General features: G+C 38.0%; 1 protein-coding gene across 1 annotated transcript; it reads left to right on the top strand.

Annotated features, from left to right (window-relative positions):
- The first annotated feature begins 600 nt into the window (after nucleotides 1-600).
- On the top strand, nucleotides 601-12,631 carry tmtops3a (teleost multiple tissue opsin 3a). Its single transcript, XM_059346312.1, has 4 exons — nucleotides 601-1,222; nucleotides 3,245-3,573; nucleotides 10,403-10,636; nucleotides 12,201-12,631. The coding sequence occupies exons 1-4, from the start codon at nucleotides 832-834 to the stop codon at nucleotides 12,423-12,425; spliced, it is 1,179 nt and encodes a 392-aa protein (XP_059202295.1). The 5' UTR covers nucleotides 601-831; the 3' UTR covers nucleotides 12,426-12,631.
- The last annotated feature ends 1,920 nt before the right edge of the window (nucleotides 12,632-14,551 follow it).

The following is a 14,551-nucleotide window of genomic DNA, read 5'->3' as shown; positions in this document are numbered from 1 at the left end:
CATTAACAGAAATTAACAGATGAATTAGATTTTCAACACATGTGACCTATCCTAAATGAGATTCATGCTCCCATTCATGTACAATGCAGAAATGAATGGCAGTTTGGAAAATGGTATCTAATGGAGGCTACAACAGGATAAAACATACAAAACACTGTAATGGTCCTGTAAAGTTATTGTGGTGTTTGGTCTATTGTAAGAGACGCTGTGCTGAAAAGAAAATGCTGAACAGGTGTGAAACTTCCTTTGTTGGTGACTTACTTTGTGCTCAGTTGAACCAGGAGAAAGTCTGGCAATGAATATAAAACGCAAAGCTTTATCGTGCAACCAAAGTTTGTATTTCTGGAGCGGAACATCCTGAACAATTCTCTCCAGTACGACTGGAAAATTATAACTTCATTTTGGACAATCACTTTATCTGACCTATATCTGCAATGAAAAGCCATTTAAAGTCGGTGTAACTATGCAAATTAGATTCACTTCTCATAGTGAGCTCAGCACAACGCCTTGAAAGGCACTGAAGTTGCTGCTGGAAAGCAATAAATTTTGGGGATTTACTGTATTTACACAAAAGATCAAAAAGACTCATTATAATAACTGGAGGGATTCTGAGGAAGGAAAAAAAAAAAAGGAAAGACAAAGAGTGGGAGTTTGTGCGCGGCAGAGAGGAGGGGGTGGGGGTATGTACATACATTATAGGGGTGCAGGTATAAGATGTCCAGAGGGCACACTCAACTCTCTTCACACTTCAATAACTGTCCTTTACCGGCCCTCACAGCGTGTCAAGCTGCAGTATAGTGGACTGTGCAGGACTTCTCTCCTCTCTCTGCCATGGTGGTCCACATACGCGGCTGCAATTTCAGCTCGACGGACAGCTCCGGCTCTCTCTCCGGCTCTGACCTCAGCACCGTCGCCACTCTGCGGGACTCCCCGGCGTCCCAGAGCCCCGGCGGGCTGAGCCGGAGCGGCCACACGGTGGTGGCAGTATGCCTCGGCTTCATCTTCGTCGCGGGGATCCTCAACAACTTCGTCGCTCTGCTCATCTTCGCCAAGTTCCGCTGCCTGTGGACGCCCATCAATGTGATCCTGCTGAACATCAGCCTGAGCGACATCCTGGTGTGCGTCTTCGGCACACCCTTCAGTTTCGCTGCCAGTCTGCACGGCAGATGGCTGATTGGAGAGTACGGCTGCAAGTGGTACGGCTTCGCCAACTCCCTCTTTGGTGAGTGACATTTGTGGCGATGGCTGAAACAGTATGCATTAACTTTTTGTCTGTTTTATTTAGTTTCACATCCACTTGTGTTGAGTGTAGCAAGTTTAATGATGAATTCAGAAAGTGAAAGGCTGATGGGATAAGTTTTGGGGGAATTTGTGGTGGTTGTGGGCAGTGGGTTTTTAGGGGGAGATAGCAGGACAACAATAAATGCCACATATGTGTATAAGCATTTATAATATTAATGTATGGCTTTCCGAAGTTACTCTGCACCTTATGCATGGAATATGCGCCAGAAAGAATGGAAATTAACTGAATTTGTTTCTTTGAGCACTTTTAAATCCAAACTAAGAGTTATTGAGGCCAATTCCATAACATGCACTTGTTTCTCATGACGTGTTTAAGGTCTGTATGTTATGTAAATATGTAACTGTATTCTGTGTTTGCTGCCTCTTGGCCAGGGCTCCCTTGAAAAAGAGGTTCTTAATCTCAATGGGATATTCCCTGGTTAAATAAAGGTTAAATAAAAAATAATAATAATAAAAAGTCAATTTCCCTGCTCAATTATGTGCCAGAAGTTGTTGCAGAAATTCTTGGGTTGATACCATTCGTTACACACATGTGCTGCTGAATTAAGTATTAAATGTATATAATGATCAAAAAACCCACCACAATATAACATCAATACACCAAGACCTGAAGGAACACCATGAAAAAAATCCATGCTGTTATTTGGTTTCAAAAAATTAAAGCATTGGACAAATTGACATTTTTACTTGAGGTATGAAAAAGTCAGGAATCACCAACTCTTTTTGAGGGAAACATGAATGTGTCATGTCAAAATACAGTAGTTGTTGAGACATCTACTCAGATTTAAACCTTATGGTGAACAGGAAAACAAAAGTCAGCAGGATTCAGTGTGTAGGAACTAGGAATGTTTGTATAAATATTAAAAGCCAAGGTCCAAATGATTGCTGAGGTATTTCAGTCAGTACAGAGTGATGTTGGCGCCCACTAAGCCACACTCTCTCTTTAAGCAAAAGGAATGACAGCTATTGCACAGCATGTGGAATGTGTTGGACGTTTTCCTTCAAGGTCTCTAGGCCTTTAAAGTTTTGTCTCAATCAAAGAATAAAGAAACAGTTTGTCACAAACAAGCCGACGAGCTGCACCAAGATGCTTTTCAGAAAGGTCCTGTCCGTCAGTAATATATGATCACAACATGCTTATGATGCTCACATACACTGTAGAAATTATTATGGAAAATCTCCTACCTGTAGTGCTAATAAAAGTCTAGATTACATTACATTACATGTCATTTAGCTGACGCTTTTGTCCAAAGCGACTTACAATAAGTGCATTCAACCTGATGGTACTAGACATAGACCACAGGAATCAAGTAAGTAAGATTAGAGTAGAGTATTAGTTAGAGCAGTCATTCTCAACCTTGGGGTCCCGACCCCAATTGGGGTCGCGTGATGATTTCGGGGGGGGCGCCAAATCATTTTGGAAAAAATCGAAATGCACAAAATGAATATTAAATTACATAATTTCAGACAGGGAGATCTTTTAGTTGTTGTCTGCTTCATTATTTATTTATTTTTTGGTCATTTTGTGTCTTTTTTGATCATTTTGTGTCTTTTTTTGGTCATTTTGTGTCTTTTTTGGTCATTTTGTGTCATTTTTTGGTCAATTTGTGTCTTTTTTTTATTACTTTGTGTCTCTCGCAGGTCGCGGACAACATGCATGTTAAATTGGGGGTCGCGACTCAAAAAGGTTGAGTACCACTGAGTTAGAGTATATCTGCCTGCTCTCCAGTATAATTAAACTAGATGGCACTTTGCGTTTTTGCACCAAACCTTTGAAAAATGTCTCTTTGAGGAAAACATAACCCAGTTACTCAAGGAAATGCACAGACCTTGGTGTGAGCAGTTTCATGTAGAAACTATGCAAGAGAATAGTTCAGGATGTGTGACTGTAAGAATTGCATTCTGATAACTTGTCATATATTTTTCTGTCTTCTCCATTAAGGGATTGTATCCCTGGTGTCCTTGTCTATTCTTTCCTATGAGCGCTACACCACAGTGCTGCGCTCCTCGCAGGTCGACATCTCAGACTTCAGAAAGGCCTGGCTCTGTGTCGGAGGCTCCTGGCTCTACTCGCTCTTCTGGACCACACCACCCTTACTGGGTTGGAGCAGCTACGGGCCGGAGGGGCCCGGTACCACCTGCTCCGTCCAGTGGCACCTCCGCTCACCCACCAGCGTCTCATATGTGTTGTGTCTCTTCATCTTCTGTCTGCTGCTGCCACTCCTGCTCATGGTCTACTCTTATGGCCGGATCCTGGTGGCAATCAAGAGGGTGAGTCCATACTACACTGTGAAAAAAGAAAAATAATAGCTACTCAATAAAATTGAGGCAACAGATTGCATGCAATAGTATTAATTAAATCTAACTATGTTACAAGTTGAGTTAATAATAACAGGAAGTGCCTGTCAATTAAAAACGGACTAATTCTATTGTGTTGGATTCATTCAAAATTCTCTTGATTTAGAATTACATACACATAAAGATTATATTTAATGTGGTCAAAATAAGTAGATTATATCTCAAACATTTTTATGTTAAAGTTACTTAAACAACTGCCTCAAAATCAAGGACGCATTTATATTTAATACATTTTATCAAATATATTAAGTAAAATGAAATGACTACTAAATTATTTATTACAGTATAATGTAGACCACTAAGTTCCTCCACAAATTCACTGACAGAGCAAGCAAACATGTAAAAACCTTATATAACTATAGAGCACATTTCAGTCGAGCCAGAAGCACAAGGGGCTGCAAAATGTGTGAGCTACCACTAACGTTGCAGCCACAAATATTATGTGGAAAGTGTAAAAGTACAAAATTAAAACAGACACATAAAGTTAAATAAAGTATTTTTTACCTCTTTCCCTGAATTGATTGTGACAATGTGATTTATTCTTGATAGATAGTGTTTATTTTCTCAAAACTTTATTAAACAGTCTCTTCCAAACATATCACAATGAAAATTAAACCACATTAACAGAGGATTAACATTAACATTAACCTTAAAACATTTTTCGATCCCCAGTTACTCCAACCAAGTATAGAAAAAAATAAAAGTACATATAAGTAGAAAAATAGTAGAAAAATAGCATAATATTACTGTTGACTTACTAAATTAACAAAATTTAAATGATCAGGATCAGAATAATTCAAATATGTTTGTTAAAACTAATTAAACAAGTAGGAATAAAAGAAAAAATATAAAATTAAATAAAGTAGTAATTCAGACCAATAGTAAAAGCTAAAAACTAATGTTTTCAGTTAAGTTTTAAAAGACGATAGTGTTGGAGCACATCTGATATGATTAGAAAATGTTGCAGAGGTTTGCAGAATAAAAGCTAAGACAGTTTTACTAGTTTTCATGGAGACACATGGGAATAACAGATTAACTGATGACACAAAACATGCATCACTTAAAAGACAACACATATAATGAAGACCCATTGTTTCTGTGGGTTTTTGTATGTGTGTATTCATTAAAAACGTACATTATTCCTTATTCATGTGTAAGTGAGAATGGGAACACACATCTGTAACAGCTCACAGGAGAAAGTCACTGAACAGCAGATGGCGGCTCAGACGTAGATCTATATTTAGATACCTGTGTCATTCATATGCAAACAGTTCGTCTTTAAGCGGCAGTAAGGAAATGTTCTTTCAATTATGTTACTTTTTCACAGTAAATTTTCCCTTTAGAATTCATGTGTTCCCATCCGTTGGCTTGTCCTGCTTTTTTTCTGCAGCATGATTTTCCCGCTGAAATAAATTCATTGCATTTGAAGAGTTTATTTGCAAAAAGAGATAAAAGGGCATTCTTGAAATGAATACACTGACACCAACTGGATTAATTTTCCCTTAAAAATTGTTTTAAAAAATCGTAAAAATGTTTACATTTCTTCTTGCAACAGCCCAAAAGCAATTTGATCAATATTCCCTGCATTGAACAAAAATAACTGGTAACACTTTACAATAACCATCATTTATAAATGGTAAACAGAAAATGATAAGAATATTAATGTTGAACTATAATTCATAAATGCCAAAAATAATAGATGGTATATTAATGTCAGTTGATAGTTACTTTACCATTAACAAACAATGACATTATAATTATTAGTTTATTAATAGTTTTGCACTCATTTTAACATTTTTAACACCATATTCAGTGTGTTAATGATTTTAAAATCATTCATATACCTTGAAGAAATTGGTTTAAAACATTTAACGATTAAATATGTATGTAAATGTTTATAAACAATCTATAAACATCACTTAGATGGTTATTGTAAAGTGTTACCAAATAACTAAATTAAAACAGAGATATTCTGCTTCTGCAACTCTTGTATTGCAAACATGAACAAAGGTTCAGTACAAAGCACGGATTGCATGCATGGAGCTGTAATTTTCTCTGGACAATGTGCTCAAAGTGCAGCCTTCCACCGTGTCCATCTGCTCTGAAGCCTTAATAGCTGTGCTGAAGTGAGCTCTATTGTGGCTCTTCCGCTGTTAAGGTGGTCTTAGAACATAAGATCATGGCTCAGGAGGTTGAGTGACGGTCATATGTTGTCGAGGTAATTTCAAGGAGCATCAGGTCAGTTAATCCTAGAATCTGTGTTTACAGTCTTACAATAAATGTATTCAGCAGGGGAAGAGACGGGGGCATCTGTAAAGAGCATGGGGTTGGTTCTTGGCCCCTTTAGTTTGCAGTGACTCATCTTTATCTGGGGCTTACATAAACCTGCCAGTCACACAGATAATTGACAATTAAGGGCCCCCAATTGGTGCTGCAGCCCTCTGTGTACTTTGAAGCGACTACGTCTATCAATGAATCACCCAGAAGTTATTTTTAGATTGTGGAAGCAACCCGTTACTATTGGATACCTGCTCTTTTTTTTTTTGTAAGCACCCGAGGGAGTCAGAGCGGAGAGCTTTGCAGACTTGATTACTGTGCAGGTGAATGGGGGGCTCAACCGCGCAGCAGTCTCCCTGAGATCCGCCCCTCAGGCTTTTATTAGAAACTGAGCAATCAGTCTGCGGAGCCTCTGCTGGCCTCTCGCTGGTGGCTTAAAGTGACACATCAGAGGGAGCGATGACATTTATAACAACAGTATCTGTGCGGCTTAAGCTTGGATTTTTTTCTCTACGCATGAACGCATTTTGATTCAATTCACAATTATGTCTATAAAGCACCCACACTCTCCAGATTAACTGTTCCAGACACATTACATAACAGAATTATATAATTTGAAAACTCTTATTTCTGTTTATTTATTTGAGCTCAGTTATAGAGCACTCCTCAGACTGATTTATCAAAAGTAAGACACTGGAATTTGTGGCCTACGGCAAAATTTTGTCAAGTGACAAGGAACAAAATCCACATAGAACTGTTTGTGTTTGGTTGGAAGTTAGTTGTGAATTAAGTTATTTGTATAACCCTCACCCTGTTCTTTTTTTTCTAAACCATAACCAAGTGTCGATAACTAAGCAAATAGTTCTTTTTCACAATGTGCAATGTTTAAATCAGTCACTAATCATGTTTTGCAGGATATCATACCAGTTCTAGTGCATTACTTTTCACAGGAAATCATGAAAAGCCATTCATAAGAACACGTTTTTAATCCCTGACTCCCTATTGTATTTATATAAAGATTTCTATATTATCCTGACGGTGGTTGGCTACATCAACACATTGTCATCTGAGCTAGTCAAATACCATCGATTTGGCACGGCCTCGGCTCTGACACTGACGTGGAATGGCTACCTTTAGTCAATTTAAGCTCTTCACTAAGATTAGGGTAAAAGAACATGGTTGGGTTTAATAAAAAACTGCTTCTACACTTAACTGCTCAACGCATCACGCAGGTTGATTCCTGATAACAACAGTGAATTTTAATTTTTCTCATACAACACTGGTCCCCTGGGTCAAAGTCCAGGATTTGTTTCACCCTGCAGCAGTCCTTCACACTCTACGTATTACGTCCGTTACTCTAGGTGTCGAATATTAACGCAGATGGGTTTACATTACAGTGAACAGAAAGCCCAGTGTGTCTCACACACACATTAAAGGGTGCTTGTGTGTCGGTATCTGACAAGTTGGGAGTGAGACCAGGTGGCGGCATTAGACAGATCATCTGTGAAAAAGAAAAGTTCCCCTGCTACTCCTGCAGGAAAACAACCGACTGTCAGTCGTGTCAATGTCTGCTTATGAACTCAAAACAAAAATAGAAAAGTTGGGTGAACTCAAAATTTCAAGGCAACAAACTTCGATAAAATTTTATGTTGGACCATTAAACTAAATATTTTAAGTTTTGTTCTTGAGTTTGCTCAACTCTGAATTCAGATTTTTGTCAACTCAACTGTAAGTTGTACTAACTTAGAATTTTACATTATAACTTATAATAACTTTTAATCCTTACTTATGCTAACTTCTGCAATGTGCTGAATTGGCACGATTGTAACGCCGCTATGAAATGTCAGCTAATGTTGTGACTAAAATTTTGACTTAGCATTGATACGCTAATGGCTACTCGTGTAGCTGTAACAAGCAGCGCCGCTAGCATCAGTTAGCCGCTAGCTTTCGCTAATGACCGAATTTCACCGCTTTCCCGCATTTCACAACAAAGAAATAAGAGTTAGCAGAACTATTGTCCCTTGTTGTGAACCTAAACTTAAAGATATAAGTAACAACAACTCACAAACTTGTTTTTGAGCAGACAACTGGCTTCCTTTGTTGTGCTAACTTACATTATTGCCCTAAATGTCTTAGTGTTCCTGCGGCTGTATAAGGAAAAAACAAAGACTCTCACACACAAACTGCAGTTATGTGCGCAGAAATCTGACTGTTATAGTCTCTAAAATGGGACAGAATTATGTGTTAAGTTGTGCTGGTGTGATCGAGCTATCGTGCCTCTCGGGTTTATTCTGTGGTGTTTTATTCCAAACAGAACAAAAGTTCAACCATGCAGAAATCATGGCTAATTGAGTGTTGTCAGAATAAGTATTGCATGATAAGGCTTTGAGGCGGGAGAGAAACAACGGTGGTGCCCTAATACCACACAAGGTGAAGTGTAATTGAGTGTGAGAAGGGCAGGATTTTCTCCTCTGGAAGGCCGACACGCTCATTTATTCATGAAGCGCCACGATGAGCGTCACAGTGGTAATTACACAAGACTGTGACCACAGGGGTATGAAATCAATACTGAGGAGGTGACAATCCCCACAGATGAGATGCCGCTCTAACCACTTAGCTTATGCTACATGAGGAAAAAGCAGCAGGACGATGTAATGGAACAGGCCGTACGGTGGCCACGCTGCTCTCGGCCAAACTTCAATCATGTAGGAGTTTTTTTTCTGAATGTTTCTATGGTTACTGTAACATGAACATCACTGCGTCATACACATTGGATATATTCTTCTGATCACAGTTCACTGCAGAGACATAAATACATATTTTTCTTCCTACCCGTAGTGCGATTAGATAATTTTGGTGCTGGAGATATTGGCCGTAGAGATGTCTGAGACTATTGAAGTGTACAGCACTTCACTTGTGGTGCTCAGAGGATCAAAAACTGCATTTGAAAACTCAACAGCAATGTCTTTTTCCTGAAATCAGCAACCTAAAGGTTAGAAAAGTGAGCTTGTGACCTGAAGGTCGCCTGTTCAATCCCTGCAGGGGCCCTTTAAGCAAGGTCCTTAAACCCAAAATGTTCCAGTGTAGGTGGTAAGTTCCCAGCAGACAAAAGATATTCCATGCAAATTAATGTTTAACTGTGTGAATGTAACTACCACAAATGAGGTGGAGTTAATTTTATGTGAAATAAATAAATGTAGAATAAAAAACGAAATCATATCCCAGTTGAATCTCCCTAAAATCATCAAAATTGATAAATAGTACCAAAGGAATGACATATAGACATAGTTAAAATGAGTCATAATTTGCCTTCCACTTCTTCAACCCCTTATAGGGGAAATAACCATATATAGTAACTTCAGCAGACATCATAATGGGGTCCTCATGCCTCTCTGTGAGGTCGTAAAACCACATGGATTTCTCCCAGCCAATCAGCAAAGATCAGGCTTGTCACGGATAGTGACACCATGGCATCTGACCAATCAGTATAATAATAATAATAATAATAATGGTAATGCTTTATAATAAGGTCCTTAATAACCATTAATTAACAAGTAATAAGGCATTGTTCTCGCTTTAGATCCGGTAGTTGCAAAAAGCATAGTTAACTTATAGTTAACTTATAATAGATGAGCAATAAAGTATATTTTAATATCAATAAGCAAACAAAATAAGATTAATAAAGGCATGGCAAAGACATAATGGGTGGGTCATGGGTGTTTGTAATGCCATTATTAACACTTATATAAGCTTATAAACACATAATAATGTTAATAAGCATCTTGTAAGGACTTACAAGGGCCTTATTACTTGTTAATTAATGGTTATTACAAGGACCTTAATATAGCATCCATGCTTCCTACTTGACTGTCTTCTTCCTTCCTGCCTTTTCTGCTCCTGCCGTTGTGCATATCTTTAGGTAAGAGACAAAACCATCCAGGAAAGCATTTGAGGACTTATTAGATGGCAAAACACTGCACAGTGTTTTCTATACTATGAGGAAGCATTTTACAACTTTGAAAGGGTAAATAGCAGAAATGCTGTATTCAGATTATAAATGAATCCACCAGGAATTAACGCTTGCACGCCGTATTGTACTGGGTGATGTTGCACTGTGTTGCAGCAAAACAACTTTTTCCAGGATGATACTACACTTGAATGGGCGAGAAAACTGTGTTTTTACGCTGTTACATTTTTGCATATGTGTAATCTTAATAGTTTAACCATATAGATCTGTTAATCCTTTAGTCCAATCAAGGAGAGATGTTACCATAATAATAACTCAATTGACCTTGATTTGCAAAATTACAATGAAACATTTTTGAAAAAAAAGTCTTGTATTATCCTCCAATAAAATGTTCAATTTCCAGGTATTTCAATGAGTGCCCTATAAAGGGATACCTATAGTATTTAAGTCAACATTAGGTAAAATGATTGTCATGTTATTCCTCTTTCATGCCTCCAGGTGGGTAAGATCAACCTGCTGGCAGCTCAGCGCAGAGAGCAGCACATCTTGGCGATGGTGCTGTCCATGGTGTCCTGCTACATGCTGTGCTGGATGCCGTACGGCATCATGGCGCTGATGGCCACCTTCGGCAAGTTGGGGCTGGTCACCCCCATGGCGAGCGTGGTGCCCTCCATCCTGGCCAAGTTCAGCACCGTCATAAACCCGGTCATCTACATGTTCTTTAACAACCAGGTGAGAGCTGGATGATGACACAGAATCACTGTCTTCACTTGCCTTTGTTACCAGATTTAGTAGTTTCTGGTTGTTGTGACTGCACAGCTTTATGGGAATATGAAGTGCAGAGGAAAAGTGTTTTATCAACAGAGAAGAACTCAATGACACCCAGGCCTCTGGCAGCTCAGTCTCAGCTATTAAAACTATTATTAGTCACTCTCATTGTCTCTTCAGCAGCACTTCTCAGGTGCTATAGCAGCACACTAGATGGCATACTTCTATCTGGGGAAGCCACAAGAGCTCTCTTCCCCCTGCAGCTGTTTATGTGCCAGATGCTGTGAGTTCTTACTGCTTCGTCTGGAGTTAAAGCGGCTTCAAGGAGTTATTAACTGGTTATGAAACAGTCTCAATTTAATATTGAGGCTTTTGTATCATCTGTATTTTATTTATGAAATGTATTTCAAGATGCGGTTTTACATCAATCTTTGAATTTTTGTTGGTGGCTAAAACAAAGTTAACTTTGTGTCACCATCATTACATTACATTGTTATTGTTATTAATATCACATAGCCACAAACAGACACATGAACTCTTTGCTATGCAACCATGCAAACAGCTGTGTTATAAAAATAATAATAATATGGAAATAAGTTGTGTTTCTTCTTTCACTTTTCTTCTAAAACAAATGCACACTGATCAAGATCAAACAAGGTGCTCATGGACGCATTGCCGCGTTTGTCCACAGGGGGCGCCCAAATCAACACAAAACGAAGGTTCCTTCTAGTTGCTTTAACCAAACTAGTGCAGTGCCCGTAGGAAGTATGTATTCCTATATTACATGCTACACTACAATGTCTGCAACTCCATAAAACACTAACTTTTCATTAGGTACGCACACAATCCAGCACATACACATTGAACATTAATATTCGCTGGAAACTATTCGAATATTATTGGAAAATCGAACCTTGTAGTGAACTTTAAAACTCCTACAGATAGGTAGGCTAAATAGACTAACAGATGAGATGAGTCAGACGTGGAAATCCAGAGTGAATTGTGTTACTATCACACAATGGGGCAGAGCTCCCCTAAAAGGCGTCCAATGGGAAACAGTGCAATGCTGCAACACGTCCTACGTAAATAATGATATTTTGAAAAATGAATTAAAAAATCTTCGAAAATCGAGGATGCACACCTTCGCACCATGCGCAAGCCATATACAAAATCTGAGGTCACACACACAGAGGCTTCTTGCTTTTATAGATAAATTAACTTTGATTAAGTGAAAATTGTCTTTGTGTAGTTAGGTAATTATCAATTCACCATCTGCTTAACATTTCTATCTGTTTTTTAGTGCTGTAAAAGGGTAAATGTAACCGTAATGTCTAAAACGTTTTCTCCTTCCAAGCCAAATAAATGTGTAATGCAATTTCAGCTGTGTATATTGTATATATTGTTCTGATTTTATATTTTTTCTTTAAATCTTACCTTATCTTAAATGAATCCCAGCTTTAACTTGACTTCTTTTGTCCTGAAAATCACTAAACTCTCTTTTTGGTTTTCTGGATGTGCACATTTACAGTTTTATAGATGCTTTGTGGCTTTCATGAAGTGCAGCCAGGATCCCCAGTCTGATCAAGGAGACGAACATCAAATTCGGAGGTCACACATCTTTGGTTTCTTCCCCGTCCACAGACAAGCCTCCCTCAGCTCTTCACAGCGTCAGATCCTCAGCGCCTCCAGAAACGCGACCTTCTGTAGGCGGCACAATGAACGCCACACGCTGGTCGTCCACTACACTCCATAAAACCATCATCTTTTCCCATCTGACAGACTGTGAAAGTTAAAACAAGTGTTTGTTTTTCTCTCAACCTTTAACATTTTGAATGTAAACAGTGCCATGCAGCTCAGCCTCTGCTTTTATATATATTTAATACCATAAATATGAAAGTGCCAAGTATATGTTTTGAATGAATTCTCTTAATATACATGTAGCCGTTTTTGCAGGTTTAATGCAGTCCCCAAATTTTCAAAGACTTTCAGGTGCATATAAGAGAATTATTTTCATTATTAATATGAAGATAATATTCACCACACTTACCAGTTTGACCAGAAACAAAACCATGTTGTGTTACTGATTTTGAAGTGTCATACTGTTTTGGTTTTTGTCTTTTTTTTGTCTGTTGTTGTTGTACTTTTTCCACAATAAACGGCAATCTCACAAAAAATGAGCATTGTATTCAATAGCGAAATTTTTGACACTACTGATAAAACAATTACAAGATCAAAACTACATAAAAGTCCACATATTGTCTGACAGGTAAAAAGTTAAGACAATAAACTGATAAAGAGATTTGTTATCAGCATTTAGTATAATCATAGTGCTTATATATTTTGAATGAATATCCTGTATGTATATATTTACAGTGAGAATATTTTTAACCACCAGGGGCTGCTGGATAAATGTCTACATGAAATATTCACATGAGCCTCTGCGGTCTTCAAATGGTGGTTGCATTACCATAATGATACAAATGATGCATATATAAGTTAATAAAAAGGAATTTATGTTACTTTTTTGGATGGCATGTGTGTCAGTCTTTTAACAGCATAGATTTCCTCTTCTTTTTTAAGGAATAATCTTTTTAGAGAAATTAAGAATATTTTTTGATGAATGCATTCTGTTGAAGTCTCTATCCAAAAACACTTATATTGTAATGTACACAGCAAGCATAAATAATGTACAGTATTTTATATTTAGGAAGTTTTAAGCATAAAATGAGTCGCCATAGTACAGATTCAATACTGTATTAATTTTAATCAGCATTAAATGGTTGTTAATACCAGATGTTATCTTTTTAAATTACTGTATTCTTAATTTAATATATTAAGATTAATTACTTTTTATTAATCCCACAATGGGGAAATTCAACCTCTGCATTTAACCCAAACCTTTTGCGAACACACCATGCAAGGAGCAGTGGTGTGCTGTGTAGCACTTGCTCAAGGGTACTTCAGTCCTTGACCTGTCAGTACTGGGATTCGAACCGGCGACTCTCCAGTTGCAAGCATGATTCCTAACCTCTAGGACACCTATATGTTCGTATATATATGTAATTAATTCATTTTATTTGGGTTTTACTCTAAAATTGTCACTAATTTATTGTTTTTATTATTGGTTATACAAAATGAAGTGCATATTATTGAGAACTGCAAAGAAATCAAGGGTGTTAACAATCAGTAACAGTAACATTACAGTTATAGAGTTAGAATCAATATAACCGGTTCATAACCTTACAATATTTTAGTAGGGGCAAGTTAGCCAACTGTAACACATAAATAAAAAGACACTCACTCTGAGCCGTTTAGTTTTCAGGCTCTGAAGTTCACAGCAGATCAAAGCTGCACTGACCTGCTGCAGAACCGACAACAGCAACTAATTCTGTAACCTCATACAAACAAAACCATCATGGTTGCATCTGCTAAGTTGCATTCCGCCTTCATGGAGCTTTAACTGACTGTGTGTGTGTGTGTGTGTGTGTGTGTGTGTGTGTGCCACATTAAAACATTTTAGCAGCTGTACCACCACAGCCAAGCAGAGCTCACACTTACTGTGGTTATTATATAAGATGGAACAGCTTGTCCTTCATCTGATTAAACCTCTTCTAGTTAAATTGAACTGGACTGAATTTGCTCAAATTTCCAACTTTCCTAATCTGGACTCTGGTCATTGCAGACTTGTTAAACGTGTCCTCTCTGACTTTCCTGTGAAGTAAATGAAAGCAGCAATATTGTGAATTTGTTTTTGGACTGCACGGTGCTCACCATCCGGTCTGACAGATAGCTTCTCATGATCAGTTAGTGAGCCATTGCATTGGTGTTCTATTAAGGGAAATGGCTCGTGTTACTTCCTGCTTCTGGTATTCTGTCGAA

The sequence above is a fragment of the Centropristis striata genome, chromosome 12, assembly GCF_030273125.1.
Source record: "Centropristis striata isolate RG_2023a ecotype Rhode Island chromosome 12, C.striata_1.0, whole genome shotgun sequence".
Taxonomy (NCBI): Eukaryota; Metazoa; Chordata; class Actinopteri; order Perciformes; family Serranidae; genus Centropristis; species Centropristis striata.
This window is presented reverse-complemented; position numbering and strand designations above follow the sequence as displayed.

Bases quoted from the DNA above. Each gene is read 5' to 3' on its own strand.
- tmtops3a (XM_059346312.1), top strand. From the start codon at position 832: ATGGTGGTCCACATACGCGGCTGCAATTTCAGCTCGACGGACAGCTCC. The intron at 1,223-3,244 runs GTGAGTGACATT...TTCTCCATTAAG, and splicing joins CTTCGCCAACTCCCTCTTTG to GGATTGTATCCCTGGTGTCC. The intron at 3,574-10,402 runs GTGAGTCCATAC...TCATGCCTCCAG, and splicing joins TCCTGGTGGCAATCAAGAGG to GTGGGTAAGATCAACCTGCT.